This window comes from Grammomys surdaster, unplaced genomic scaffold (genome assembly GCF_004785775.1).
Source record: "Grammomys surdaster isolate TR1022 unplaced genomic scaffold, NIH_TR_1.0 315357, whole genome shotgun sequence".
NCBI lineage: Eukaryota > Metazoa > Chordata > Mammalia > Rodentia > Muridae > Grammomys > Grammomys surdaster.
In genome coordinates this window covers 32,994-47,168 of record NW_021626567.1, presented here as the reverse complement: position 1 = coordinate 47,168, position 14,175 = coordinate 32,994, and the positions used below count along the sequence as shown (strand labels likewise).

General features: G+C 55.6%; 2 protein-coding genes across 6 annotated transcripts in view; both read right to left on the bottom strand.

Annotated features, from left to right (window-relative positions):
* The window catches only part of LOC114616310 (choline transporter-like protein 4), a gene marked incomplete at its 3' end in the record, with an annotated part of 10,000 nt that extends 7,672 nt beyond the window's left edge, over positions 1-2,328 (bottom strand). Inside the window, exons 1-2 of the mRNA XM_028761801.1 lie at positions 2,295-2,328; positions 31-79 (exon numbers count right to left, since the gene is read on the bottom strand). Of these exons, the coding sequence (XP_028617634.1) occupies positions 31-79; positions 2,295-2,328 (83 nt within the window). The remainder of the gene's footprint in view (positions 1-30; positions 80-2,294) is intronic.
* Positions 2,329-2,744: 416 nt separating this feature from the next.
* The window catches only part of LOC114616311 (histone-lysine N-methyltransferase EHMT2), a 16,886-nt gene continuing 5,455 nt past the window's right edge, over positions 2,745-14,175 (bottom strand). For 3 of the 5 annotated variants that reach the window (XM_028761804.1, XM_028761805.1, XM_028761806.1), the window contains 21 exons: positions 11,674-11,814; positions 11,474-11,588; positions 11,219-11,320; positions 10,872-11,020; positions 10,636-10,779; positions 10,320-10,555; positions 10,056-10,238; positions 9,868-9,980; positions 9,519-9,625; positions 9,309-9,431; positions 9,121-9,222; positions 8,687-8,791; positions 8,408-8,562; positions 8,162-8,329; positions 6,026-6,170; positions 5,703-5,780; positions 5,274-5,389; positions 5,089-5,175; positions 4,154-4,232; positions 3,831-4,006; positions 2,745-3,151 (listed from right to left, as the gene is read on the bottom strand). In XM_028761804.1, the coding sequence (XP_028617637.1) occupies positions 2,971-3,151; positions 3,831-4,006; positions 4,154-4,232; positions 5,089-5,175; positions 5,274-5,389; positions 5,703-5,780; positions 6,026-6,170; positions 8,162-8,329; positions 8,408-8,562; positions 8,687-8,791; positions 9,121-9,222; positions 9,309-9,431; positions 9,519-9,625; positions 9,868-9,980; positions 10,056-10,238; positions 10,320-10,555; positions 10,636-10,779; positions 10,872-11,020; positions 11,219-11,320; positions 11,474-11,588; positions 11,674-11,814 (2,805 nt within the window). In that variant the 3' untranslated portion in view covers positions 2,745-2,970. The remainder of the gene's footprint in view (positions 3,152-3,830; positions 4,007-4,153; positions 4,233-5,088; positions 5,176-5,273; positions 5,390-5,702; positions 5,781-6,025; positions 6,171-8,161; positions 8,330-8,407; positions 8,563-8,686; positions 8,792-9,120; positions 9,223-9,308; positions 9,432-9,518; positions 9,626-9,867; positions 9,981-10,055; positions 10,239-10,319; positions 10,556-10,635; positions 10,780-10,871; positions 11,021-11,218; positions 11,321-11,473; positions 11,589-11,673; positions 11,815-14,175) is intronic. The other 2 variants (XM_028761802.1, XM_028761803.1) reach the window with 2 other exon arrangements.

Here is a 14,175-nt window from a genome sequence, read left to right as displayed (position 1 = left end):
CACATCCCTCGGGCATTGCCTATAGCTCACCTGTTTTTGATGGGGCCTCGAAAGGAGGGGTCATATTTGGCCGAATTCCCTGAAAGGGGGAGTGGAGGATGAGTCATTGAGGGTCTCTCTCCCCACCACATCCGGTCCTTCTCAGACACTCCGTAGTCCCAGGAGCCTGTCTAGCTGACTAACAGGACCCTAGGGACCTGGATTAAAAGTACCCTGGTCAGAGAGCAGTCCCATGGTTGCCTGCTGTGGCTGCTACCCAGCAGCAGGAGGGAGGTGGGGGCTTTATTTTTGGCAGTAGTGGAAATCGAATCTATGGTTTCTTATGTGTGAGACAAGAACTCTGCCACTAAACTGTAACTACAGCAAATTATTTTATTTATTTACTTTTTTTTTTTGAGATAGTGTTTCTTTATAAAGTTTTAGCCTCTTGGAACGATCTCTGTAGACCAGGCTGGCCTTGAACTCATGGAGATCTGCCTGCCTCTGTCTCCCAAGAGCTGGCATTAAAGGCGTGTGCCACCACCTTCAGACCGAAGCCATTTATTTTCTTATTTTTGCTTTGTATATCAGACAAGATCTTGCTGAGTTCTCCAAGCTGGCCTTGAACTCGCCACCCTCCTGCTTCAGCCTCCTGATTGGTTTTTTAGAAAAAGCTTCTTAAAGTGATTCTTAAAGGTTTTTGATTGGTACCTCAGGGCATCTGAGTAGTATGTGGCCCAGCTTCTGGGATTCCCTCTTAGTGGCCCTCAGACCCCAGTACTAATTCTGTCCTATATCCTGTTCCAAGTCAGCTCTGGACCGTCCAGTTTGGGAGCCCCTCAGGGGACCACAATCACTTCTCTCAGCCCTCTGGCTCAAGGATATGACAAAGAAAGGATGGTTAAAGCTATGAAACTCTGTAGGTCAATGGGAGCTCCGTAGGACCCCCCCCCCACACACACACTCAGGCTACCCTACAGCTCTGTAGACCCCCCACTCAGGCTACCACGGAGCTCTGGGTAGCCAGCCAGATTGACATCTGAGCCGACTGCTGTGGTTGTGGCCACGTCCTGTTCCTGGTCCTCCTTGAGTACACAGGGGAGGGGGTGGGGCCAGGCTGCTAGGGTCCTGGTGGACGCTGAGGGACAGCTGAGGGCTGGGCTAGCCTGGGGCAGGTATCTTCTTTCGTGGGCATTCTGGACTCTGTCCCACCTGGGCTCACAGACACAGGGTCAATGATTGACCCAAAGCTGTTCCAGGAAGTTTTCTGTGGCGTGCTCTGGCCATTACTCCGTCTCCTAGGGGACACCAGCCCCACCTAGAGGAGGCCCAGCCCTCAGCCCTCTCTCTTCCCGGTCCAGTCTCACGCTTCTCAGGATTTGGGGGAAAGACTTCCAGCCCTTTACTTCGGCAGTTCTGGAAACAGGCCTCCCTGCTTTCTCTGCCCTCAGGCCTCAACTTCCACACCGCCCTGGCCCCTATTAAATAAAGTGCTCCAGGTAGGCACACACTTCTTCCCAACGGAAACCTTAAGGCAGGTGTCAGCTGTCTCTGCTCCCCCCACTCCTCACAGGGGCCCTACCAGGGGGACTCCAGCAGCTCCACCCCCTATTCAAAAGAATTCCCTTAGTCCATGGTACTAGCCCCCCACTCCTCTCTGGGATTCTAGCAGGCAGACCCCAGTAGCTCAAGGTCCCAGGCCCCACACTTTACAGGAATCCTAGCAGGCAGACCACAGAATTTGGGTTCCAGCCTCCTACTCCTCAAAGGACTTTATTAGTTCAGAGGCTCATCTCCCCAACTCCTCACAGACCCCAGGAGTGTCAGACTCTTCCTCTTCATGGAGTGTGGGTTAACAGACCCCTCTCCAGCAATCTGTGCTCCTCTGAGCTCCAAAGTCTAAAGGAGCTCTCTGACTCACAGGAACCCCAGCCCCGACTCTTGGAGGTTCTACAGCACAGGACACTGCTGGACTCTTAAGTCTTCAGGACCCTAACCTGCCTTCTAACCACACAGGCTTTGTTTGTCAGGGCTCTGCCCTCAGGGACCTACAGCCCAGGCCTGACCTCCCCCTTCTAGACGCCAGCCCCAACTCCTGTTCACCCAGATTCCATTTAGTATGCAAGTCCTTTCCGGTGGCTCGGACCATCCTCCCAGGACCAGATTCTGTCTCTTTTCCTTGACTCCTGTTTTCCTGCAGGCTCTCCTCAGAGACCCAAGACTCCAGTTCCTCAGTCAGGATACAACCTCGGCCGCCATGGCTGCAGAGCCCAGCCACCTCTCTCCAGAGCCCGGGCCTCTGACCCCAGCCTTACCGTAAGCCTCGTTTTCATTCTGCTTTCTCCCCATGGCTCAGTCTCCAGAGTGATTGGAGCCAGGGAGACCTAGCCGCTCACCTGCCGCCCGCCCCGCCCTCCCCTCCCCTCCCCGACGTCACAGCCCCGCCCCTGCCTGCGGTCCTCTACAGTTCCTTATCTCAACTCTCAGCCAGCTCAGGGGTACCCGGCCTAGAACTGGGCCCCAGGAGCCGCTTGCAGGGTCTGACCACAGGAGGAAGAAACTCGAGTACTTTGATAAGAAAACACTGCATAGTTATTCAGAGTACTTCAACTGTGGCACACCCAAACCTCTAGGTTGTGATTTGTGGCCCATGGGTACCCCACTGCTCTTCTCTCCCACCAGGTGGCAGCCCACAGCTTGCTTGCTTCCCACCTCTGTCCCCTTAGCCCTGCAGTCCTCATTGTCCTGAAACAATCACCGGACAGTTTATTACCAAACCCAACATTTATTGAGAACACAGAAAATCAGTTGGCGGAGGCCCAACTTCAATCAGCAAACTGAGGCCAGGCTCAGTGGGGTAGGCCAGCCCTGAAGTCACTCCCAGTGAGAAACCAGCTCTGGGAGAGGGGCTGTCAACCTTCCAGGCCTAACTGGGGTCTCTGACGGAGGAATGTCTGAAGGGCAGTGCCCTGGCCGGGATTTTAAGAGTCCTCAGGTATTGATGGGGGGCAGGGAGCTGAGGTCAGGGAGCAGCTCCGGGTGGGGGTCCAGCCGGGCCAGGCGGCTCTGCTCCAGGGCGATGGCCTCGGCTGAATGCTTACACTTCTCGGAGCCGCACTGGCAGGTGAAATACTTGCTCTTGATGTCCCAGAATCGGTCACCGTAGTCAAACCTGGCAGGGGAAACATAGGAGCCCTTGACCCATGGATCCAGACACTCAGAACCCATCTCCCAGAGCCACAGGAGCCCTTTCTCTAGGAAAGAATCCTCCCTCCACCTGAACACTTCTCCAGATAGACCCCATGTCTTTGTTGGTCTATTGATCCCCACTCCCAGAGAACTGTCACAAATGCAGGCTTCTGCCCTCCCAGGCTTGGGACCAGAATCTCAAGAGGCTCTGTGGGAAGTGGGATGCAGCCAAGAGCCTAGCACACTTTACAGCTACTCCATCATCCAGTCAACCCACCCTTGCCCTCACCCCCTTCCTTGTTTTTTAAGATAGGGTCTCTCTCTATAGGCCTAGCTGTCCTGGAACTGTCTAGATGGCCCAGGCTGGCCTTGAATTTGTGGTTACTTCTGCCGCAACCTCTTTTAAATACTGGCGTGACTAGCATGTGATACCAGGGCAGGCTGGACTTCTCTTTTTGTTGGTTTTTTTTTGGACACAGGGTCTTACTCTATAGCCCAGACTCTTTGTGATCCTCCTGCCTCGGTCTCCTGAGTGCTGTGATCATGAATGCATGTCCCCACACCTGCCTTGCACTGTTTTAACAAGCCCTCCAAGGGACACTTAAGAACACCAAAGGCTGGTTGGCCCCTCAGGCTGGCCCAGGACTGCTGGGGTTCCTCACCCCAGCTCCTCCCCAGTCCGGATGTCCCTGGAGCTGAAGAAAGCAATGCGCGGGAACCGCAGGTCCTGGTGCAGCATGAAGACCCGGACAGGGATGATGTTGGGGTCACACAGGTGGTTAATGAAGCGACTGATGTTGCCATAGTAACGGGCATCAATGCAGTAAACCTCACCATCCTGGGGGTGGGGGACACAATGTTCTTAATACCCACCTCCACCCACTCACCTTGGTAGTTTTCCTGCAGTGAGACCCAGTCCCTCCACCCAGGTTTCCACTCCCAGATGTCCCAGGAGGCTGCAGAGGACACAGGTGCCGCTTCCCACCTTGTTGTCTAAATCGAAGAGGTACGAGTCGTCCTCCCTCACGTCGGCCTCGGCGTCCGAGATCAGCTCTCCCACATACCTATTGGACAGACACTTGCTCTGCGTGTGAGCGGGGCTCTGGGCCCCCTCCCATCTCAGTTCTCAGAGCCCAGGGGAGGGGTGCAGGACACGGTCCAGCCACTAGGGGTCCCCTGTGCAGCTGGCACAGGTGTGAGACTCTGTGGGGCGGAGGTGGGAGGAGAGCCTGCAGACCTGCAGAGGCACGGTGGGAGATGATGGGGAGGGTGTGCCCTGAGGATTAGCATCCTTGGTGGCTGGCTGGGTGCAAAGTTGCCAGGCTTAGACATGGGGAAGTGTGTGCACCAGGAACTATCTATCACACAGGCAGGCTGTGCACAGCCTCATCAGCTGTGACACTGCACTGCCCCATGTAGCTTGCAGAGGAACTGCACAACCTAAGGACAGATAAGGGCGGCTGAGAAGTTGAGGGAACAGAGAAAGAAATGGGGCGGTCCTCAGAGCAGGTGTCTGAGCAGGTGAAGGGGCTTCTCTGCTCTAAAGGCCACAGAGACCGAGGTGAGTCTAATGGCCATGGGGAGGAGGTGCACAGGAGGGAGCTATTCTCACTTTACAGAGAAGATGAATAAGGCCGGGAGAGATTAAATAAAGTGGCCGGGGACACAACAGAACACAGCTCACACCCAGGTCTGTCCGCTGCAGGCGTGCTAGCTACATCTAGGCGGTAAGGAAAGGGACGACATGATGTCTGGAAACACACTCGGTGGGTGGGGGTACATGCAGGATGACACGGAGCTCTGGGGTTCAGAGCAGAGGGAGGCCAAGCTCTGTCTTCAGTTGAGAAGGAGGCAGGAGGTCAGAGTGGGGCCTGGGGGTCAGCAGAATGCTGACACACCACAGTCTCAGGGTGAACTTACTCGCAGATGAACGTGCCCTGGGGAATGGTCTGCAAGGCACGGACCCCCCAGCCCATCTTGGCAGTCCGGTAGAGCTGCAGCCGCACCCTAGAGGTGGAGAGGGAGTCATACTGAGTGTGGGACACCAGGAGAGCCCCAGGGGAGGGAGGCGGAGGCGAGGCAGGGTGCCAGGGCGCGCGCCTCACTTGATGCCGCTCTGCACCACGCGGTTCTTGCAGCTTCTCCAGCAGGAGCATGCCTGGTTACACTCAAAGATCAGGGGGGGCTCGATCTTGTTAAACTCCTGGAGCAGCCGCCCGTCCTGGGGTGCGGAGGGAGGGGACAGTGGTTTCTCTGTGGGGCCCATTTCAGCTGCCCAGGACCCAGAGGACTCCACAGGAAACTCCACTCTGACCCCAGCCCAGAGCAGGAGAGGAAGGTGCAGAAAGTCTGCAGGCCGAGGTCAGAGACCAGGAAGTGTGCAGGCGGGCATCGAGTCCATTTGCATATACCCGAGCAGAGAGGCCCATTGAATTCCTGGCAGGGTGACAGGGCTTCCTGCTACACCCTGTCTCATCCCCAACAGAGCAGGGTCCTGGCTCCTTGGCGAGAGTGGCCAGGTGAGGGACACGCACCTTGTCATACCAGCATCGGATGCTGAGCTGACCACACAGGCAGTTGGAGCTGGAGCAGTCATCAACACACGTGCAGTGCTGGGTGGGGAAGAGTTGCTGTGAGTGGGGTTCTGGTTCAGGACAGTGATGGTGATGGTCCTAGTGAGGGGAGTCTCTGTGCTCCCCACCCCATGTGGAGGGGGAGTCTCCGTGCTCCCCACCCCGTGTGGAGGGGGAGTCTCCGCACCCCCCACCTCATGTGGAGGGGGAGTCTCCGTGCCCCCCACCTGGGTGGAGGTACCCCCACACCAGGCTCCTTTCAGGCCCTGCGGGCCCCGCCTCACCTGCAGGTGGGTGATGTTGCGGTCGATGTTCATGGTGGAGGTCTCACAGTTCTCAGAGATGTACTTATAGTCCTCCGGGCACGGCTCCCCATCCACACCATTGACGCAGGGGATGGGCACGTTCTCATAGCCTCGGGCTACATCCCTACACAAGGGGCAGACGACGTTAATGCCAGAGCATTTCTGAGGGGAGGACTCCTTGGTGCAAGGGTGCTGGGGTGGTGGCACCTTTAATCTCAGCACATGCAGTGAGACTTTCTTGAAAACAAACAAAAAAAACAAGGTAAGACACCAAGGAAAAGACTCTCGGCTAAGAAATAATTATGTCCCAGACAGTGAGTGGGTTATTTTTGTTTCTTAGTGAGACTGCAGACAGGCCAAGGAACCCTCTACCACCGAGCTGTTTCCAGCCCAACCTTTTTTTTAACTCCTTTGTGAGATACAGCATCATATAACCCAGGCTGGCCCCGAATTGCGAGATAGAGAATGACTTGGACTCTTGATTCCCCTGCCCTCGCTCCCGAGTGCTAGGATTAGAGACACATGTCACCACCCTGCTGGACTCTGGACTTTTAAATTTTAGCTGGAGACTGAGTCTTGCTACAATGCCCCGGCTGGCCTTAAACATGAAATCATGATCTTCCTGCCTCCGCCTCCTTAGACGCCATAAGGACAGACACAGAGCAACGTACTCAGCTTGTACAGAATACACTTGTATTACAAACTGACCACCCGAAAAAGGTATCTTATCATTTTACGTGTATGAATATTTTGCCTGCACTTATGTGCCCCACATGTATGTCTGGTGCCCACAGAGGTCAGAAGAATCTTCTGGAACTCAAATTACAGATGGTTGTGAGCCGCCATGTGGGTGGTGAGAACTGAACTTGGGTCCTCTGCAACAGCAGCCGCTGCTTTAACCACTGAGCCTCCACTCCAGATCCATTCTTTTTTTTTTGTTTTTTTTGAGACCGTCTCATTCTGTAGCTCTGGCTATCCTGGAAGTCAGCTCCATCTGCTCTGCCTGAGTGCGACAATTAAAGGTCACAGTCCTTCTGGGTACCATGATGTACGCCTTTAATCCCAGCACTCGGGAGGCAGAGTTACAGGGAGCTCTGCGAGTTCCAGGCCAGCCAGGGCTACACAGAGAAACCCTGTCTCCCACCCCACACCCCTAAAAGCCTCCCCTCAAAGAATGCCCTTCCACCCCTTCCCTTCTTGAGACAGCATCTCACTGTGTAGCCCTGGAACTCAGAGATCAGCCTAAATCTGCCTTCAGAGCAGAGCGATCAAAGGTCATTACCACATACTTGGCTTGAGAAGCTCTGCATCTTAGTGTGTGTGCACGTGCATGCGTGGTGTGCACAGGATACAGTGTACACGTAGAGGTCAGAGGGCAACCTTCAGGAGACAGCTCTCTCCTTCTGGTGGGCTCGTGGCTTGAACTCGGCATGCACATTCAGCAGCTGGGCCGCCCCACACTCTCCTTGTGGTTGATGTTTGTTTTTCTTTTTAAGGTCTGAGTCTCCTCATGTTGCAAAGGCTGCTTTCCAGTCAACACAGGCTCAAGAAGTGGTAATCAGCCTTCAGATTAGGAGGGGTCACAGGTGACACCCAGCTCCTCTCTGAAATTCTTATGTGGGTGTCTGCCTCAAACTCAGTAATTCTCCTATCTCAGTCACCTCTAAGGCTGGGGAAACGTCCTTTTTCTTTTCCTCTTTCTTTTTTTTTAAAAGATAAGGTCTCACTGTGTGAGCCTCAATGACCTGGGACTCACTACACACCTACAAACCAAGCTGGCCTCAAGTTCAAATCAACCAACCGTCTGCCTCCTTCCCGCTGAGATTACAGGTGTGGGCTACCACACCCTGCCCTCAGCTTTGTTCAATCGTGGGTGAGTGTGTCATGCTATGTGCTTGTAAGACAGAGGACAACTTGGCTTTCTGAATGTGGGTCCAGGGACTGAACTCCGTTTGCTAGGCTTAGCCGAAGGCTCTCTTGCAAACTGGAGGTCTCACTGGCTTAGTCCCTTACTTCCACCTCCCCTACTGGCAAGATGATTCTAGCAATTCTCTGGATGTCCTGGGGCTGGGAAGGGGCCGCGGCCATGGGCACGGACATCTGGGCTACACTCACCGGCAGATGATCTTCTCGGTGCGGACAGCCCGGTTCCCGACCCCCAGCCTGAGCTTGCGGTTAAGCTGCAGCGCAAACCACACATCGGAGCGCTCTGGGGTCAGATCCCACGCCGTGTCCCCTTCTTTGTTCCGAAGCTCAGGGTTGGCTCCACGAGACAGGAACAACCTGAAGAGGGACAGAAAGCCTGGGTCAGAGACTGCACAGTGGGGTCTGGGTGCCAGGGTCGGGGAAGCTGGGGCTTACAGAACACAGTCATGGTAGCTCTCCCTGGCGGCTATGTGCAGGGGCGTGTCCCCATGGTAGTTGACAGCATGGAGGTCACACTGGGCATTCAGGAGGACCTCAGCGATGGCAGCACTACCCGTGAAGGAGGCCCAGTGCAGACAGATATTTTCCTCCTGTGGAGATGAAGGGCAGAGACTGTGTTGCAGGTGACAGAATCCTTAAACTCAGCCCCCACTCTGCACAGGGGACTCCTGTTACCCGCCACAAGTCCTCTCAGCCCCCTTGAGTGTCCCTCACATTGTCAGTAAGGGTGACGTCGGCACCCCGGGTCAGCAGCATACGGATCACATCGATGTGCTTGTGCTCGGCTGCCCAGATGATGGGCGTCCAGCCCCCGCTGTCCTGAGGGAGGGAAGGAGGCAGGGGATGAGAGTCCAGACTTGCTAACCAGAAAACAGGCGCTAGGGGCACTTCTGGGAACAGCCAAAGCCAGAGAATGGAGTATTCCAGAGATGTACACTCCCCGCCACAGGCTCTCAGGGGACCTCACTGGACACGCTCAGAGATAGAGGAGGGACTTGAGTTTCATGAACCAAAGAAATGAGGGAGCCCACATGAGCAGTGGGAGGCGGTGGGGGAGGGTCAGGTCAGCTAAGGAAGAAGTGGGACCAGAGCCCAGGGGACAGACGGCCAAGGAGCCCGCATACGGGAAGGGCAGCCGGGCTGCTGACCTGGGCATTGACGTCCACCTGTCCTGTGCTCAGCAGCAGGCTGACCATCTCCAAGTTCCCAATTTTGGCTGCATGGTGTAGACAGGTAGAGCCATCCTCTTCCTGAGGGAAACACGAGGCAGTGAACCCTCCAGCTGGCACCCCGCGCCCACCGCCCAGCCCTGTGTCCCTCCAGCTCCATCCCGCACCTTGCTGTAGACACAGCCACCTAACTGCACCATGTAACGCGCCACCTCCAGGTGGTTGTTCACCACGGCCTCCATCAGTGGCGTGCGCTGCTGCTTATCTACGGCATTGATGTTGGCTCCTGCCTGTGAGGAGAGGAAGGCTGGCACCAGGGACGGAGGATGCTGGGGAGGGGTTGGACAGTGAGGTGGGGAAGGGTTATGACGACTGACCTGCAGCAGCACATGACAGATCTCTACGGACCCCTTCTGGGCGGCTGCGTGCAGGGGCGTGCGCTTGCTCTGCTGGTCGCTCTGGAAGTTGGGATCCAGGTTGTCTACTGCAGGCAGAGACAACAAGAGGTAAGAGAGCTGGGGGTGGGACAGCCCGACATCAGGGGACTCCCTGCTAGGCAAGCTGTGCACTAGAGGAGCACAGCCTCCGTGCCGGGAAAGCTTGTGAGTTACGCACTGGACTGTGGATTACACACTGGAGTGGGACCCATCACGGAGGGTCACGTGACCTCTCATACTCCACAAGGCCCTCAGACCCTTAGCCCCTCCTGGTGGGATAGACACTCACGCAGCATAAGGATCACCTTCTGCAGCTCTCCCTGTTTCACCGACAGGTACAGCTGCCGTGGGTGGAAACGCAGCTTCTTCCGTCTGTCAGGGGACGGAGCGGGAGAAGGTGGGCTGCTCAGATTTAAGTACCAACAGCAACACCTATTTCTCTGGCCCATTCGTACCCTGAAAACAGCACAAACTCACCTCTCCGACTCCTGGATGACCAAGGCTTTCTCCAGGGCTTCCCGGCCCGGCCCTGGGGGCAGACCTACAGCCGAGAGGCAGCTGCCATTAGGCAGAGTCAGCGAAGGCCCTGAGCTGTCGATGGTGTCGGCCAGGGGATCGCAGGGCGGGCGCCGCGGCTCTCCGTGCCCACGCATCCGGGCGCTGTGGAAGAAGGTTCTCAGGTCCGGGAGCAAGGGAGATAAGATGGGGAGCAGGGTGGTTGTGGTGGGGAGGGGCCTATACCTGGGCTGGGAGGTATCTGCTCGCCCTGGGGCATCATGTGCCAGGGGTGGCGGAGCAGGCACTGCGGTGCCAACTGGGGGTGTTCCCCCATCGCCCCGAGGAATGGTGACCTCCTGGGCCTCTGAAGCATCCTCTCCACAGTGGGGACAGAAGACCATCCCATTGAGCTGGGATACGCAGGCCTTATGGAAGCGGTGAGCTACACGGAAGTCAGGGTGGCATTCCAGGAAGGTGCCCTGGGGAAGGGAGAGAAGGCAGTCAGCCCCTGAGCTTGCTCTTGCTGGTCAGGCCGCCATCCACCCCGACGGTCACTCACCGCCGTGCAGAAGTAGCCGCAGCCCGGGCAGCAATGGTGCTTGACCATGCGAGCTCGGTGGGCCTCACAGAGCACCATCAGTGCCACGCGGCTGGACGGCCGCATGGTCTCCCGCTTGAGGATGGCAGCATTGCAGCCCAGCAGCTAGGGGGGAAGGAAGGTCAGGGAGTGAGGGTGAGGCCAGGGCCCAGGCTAGCTCACTCCAGGCTTCCTGAGCCAGCGGCACCCAGACCCACCTCTCCGTCCACACTTTCTGTGGCCATGCACTTGTGTCCTGCCCTCTCACTGATGCGGTCAATCTTGGGTGCCTCCATGCGGCAGCTGCAGAGGGGCAGCTCCTCAAACCCACGCTCCGTCTCCAGCGAAGACGTGTCATTGGAGACCCCTTAGACAGGAAGAGACAGAGATGACGGAGGCCTTGCCCCTCACCCACTGGGAGGGTCCCCTCCTTCCCGCCCAGCCACCCCTTCACTTTCTAGAACCCCAAAGCCTGGCATGGACACCCCAGCTCTGGCAGGATTTCCCTCCACCCCCATGGGCACCCCCTGGTGGCTCCCTGTCCCGGTAGTTGGCAATTAATTACCAGCGTGGTTGGGGGAGAGGGTCCCCTCGCTGGGCAGCTCCAGGGACCCCAGAGGAACCTCCATGTACTCACTGGGCCCTGAGGAACCCACACCATTCACTCCTGACACAGAGACAGAGAGAGTGAGAGTGGGGGCTCACGGGGCCTGGGCGCGTGCGCACATGCGGTCTACACAGTGAACATGCACGAGCATCTGAGTGTGTACTGCTCTCTGGGGCCGGAGGAGGGGACCCGAGAGCAGAGGAGCCTTCTTACCTCTTGGCTCCTTGGCCCTCGGAGGTTCTCGCTTCCGCCGTTTCCTAGACGGCTTCACCCACGGGCTGTCTTTCCGCCATTTCTTCTTGGCCTTGCGCCGGCCGCTAGAGCCGCTCTGTGGAAGAGGAAGGTTCAAGAGCTCTGCTCCCAGCTCAGAACAGCTCCCCCACTCCTCCAGGAAGGCCAGTCTCTCCTCTTACCCTGTCTGACTGATTCCCGGACTCCTCGTCCTCCTCCTCTTCTTCCTCCTCTTCCTCTTCTTCCTCTTCCTCCTCTTCCTCTTCCTCCTCTTCCTCCTCCTCCTCTTCACTCAACTGTTCGGCTAGAGCTTCGACTTCAGACTGAAAGAAAAAAGTCAGGCTGGGAAACCAGCAAACTGCAGCTATCTCAGGGGATCCCGAGGCCCCATTCCATTACCACCCCCCCTTCCCCGGGAAAGCTCCAGGTGGTGGATATGGGGAGAAGCAGGAAAGGACTGGACAGGGACAGGGACAGAGGCACAGAACACTACACAGCAGTGAAAAGGGCTGGCACTAGGAAACACACAGAGGAGGCTACTCACAGCAACAAAACCACTCTACAAAAACCTAATGAGGTGTTCACTAACAAAGGGGTCAGGCCACCGTCACCGGAAACCACAGGCCCATTGTCAAAGTTTTCTTTTTGTTTGTTTGGAGTCAGGGCCTCACGAGGTAGTTCTGGTCACTACCTGGAACTCATGGAGATCCTACGCCTCTGCCTCTGGAGTGTGTCAACACTTACCAGTAAAAGAAATGACCAAACTCCCCACACAGCTTCCAATGACAGGCAATAGGAAGGAGGTACCTGTACCCACTTCCATATTTTCTCCCCCCACCCAAAAAAAATCAAAAACAAAAAAAAAACAGAAGAAAGCACCAGACACTCGGGAGACACAGGATCAGAAGCTCAGCAGCTGGGGCTGGAGAGATGGCTTGGCAAGATGTTGCTGCTCTTGCAAAGGACCTGGGTTCAGCTCCCAGCACCCAACTGGTGGCTCCCAACTGTCTGTAACTCTGGTCTCAGAACATCAATGCTCTTCTGACTTCCAACGGCACCAGGCACGCAGACAGTGCAATATACACACACGGGAAGAACACTCATACACATTAAAAAGCAACCCAGAAGCTCAGGGTCATCGCTGCCTACGTAGCAAGTTGGTTACATGACTGCACCCTGAGACAAACAGCAGAAGGCACTGGAAGGGAATCTCACTTCTAGAACTACAAACAACTTAATCAGCTCACAAGCAAGCGAGGAGGAGGAGGAGGCAGGTGATGTGGAAGTTCAAACCTAGGCTACAAAGAGAGACTCAGTTTCAAGCCCCGTCCCCCTTTAGAAAAAGCATGCCTTTAATCCAGCACTTGGGAGGCAGAGGCAGGAGGATTTCTGAGTTCAAGGACAGCCTGGTCTACAAAGTGACTTCCAGGACAGCCAGGGCTACACAGAGAAACCCTGCCTCGAAAAACAAACCACACCCACACCCACCCACACCCACACGCGCACACACACACCCACACAAAGGGAAAAGAAAGTACCAAGGTAGCTAAGGCTATGTAGAGAGACCTTATCTCAAATAAAAAGTAAGAAAGACAGACATAGTTCTACTCGACTTAATCCCAGCATTTAGGAGGCAAAGGCAGAAAAAGGCAGAGGGTTCTCTTTGAGTTTGAGGCTAGCCAGGGCTACATATTGGGACCCTGTCTCAAAACACAAAACAAAACCCATGGTGCAGCCTATAATCCCAGGCACTTGGAGGCAGGCAGACTACAAGAGTAAGTTAAAGCTGGGCTACTCCAAGGCAACTTGGTAGTGGACGAGGTCTGAAATTATTTACATAGCAGTTCAGTGCTTGCTCACCATGCGAGGCCTTGAGTTTAATCCCCAAATCAGCAAAAATAAAGTACAGGCCTGTTTGGAACTGCCAAGAGAAATCACTTTCACACAAACAGGACCCTGAGGCTCGCTCTGTAGTGCACACAGGAGGGCAGCTGTGTGCTGGGGCTCACCGCTCCCTTCTCTGTTCAGTGGAGAGTTTCCACAGCAGAGTATAAAATACACAAAAAGCAAATCCGACGGACAGGGAGCTGGATGAACAGGTGAAGCGCCTGCCCCTCCAGTGTAAGATCTAAGCCATCCCCAGACCTCATGGAGAAAAGCCAGGCAGGCACTCACAGACACAACAGAGCTTGCCCGGTGATGCACGTCTGACTATTGCACTTGCCAAGCCCCAGGTTCAGCCTCAAACGCTGGGAAACGTTCTGAAAACTCAAACCTACAAATTGTAAGAGAGTAAAATCAGGGCTGGAGAGATGGCTTGGTGGTTAAGAGCACTGACACCTCTTCCAGAGGTTCTGAGTTCAATTCCCAGCAACCACAGGGTGGCTCACAACCATCTGTAATGGGATCCGATGCCCTCTTCTGGTGTGTCTGAAGACAGATACAGTGTACTCACATACACTAAATAAATAAATCTTTGTTTTGTTTTTCAAGACAGGGTTTCTCTGTGTAGCCCTGGCTGTCCTGGAACTCACTCTGTAGACCAGGCTGGCCTCGAACTCAGAAATCTGCCTGCCTCTGCCTCCCAAGTGCTGGGATTAAAGGCGTGCACCACCACTGCCCAGCATAAATAAATCTTAAAAAACAAACAAACAGCCGGGCGGTGGTGGCGCACGCCTTTAATC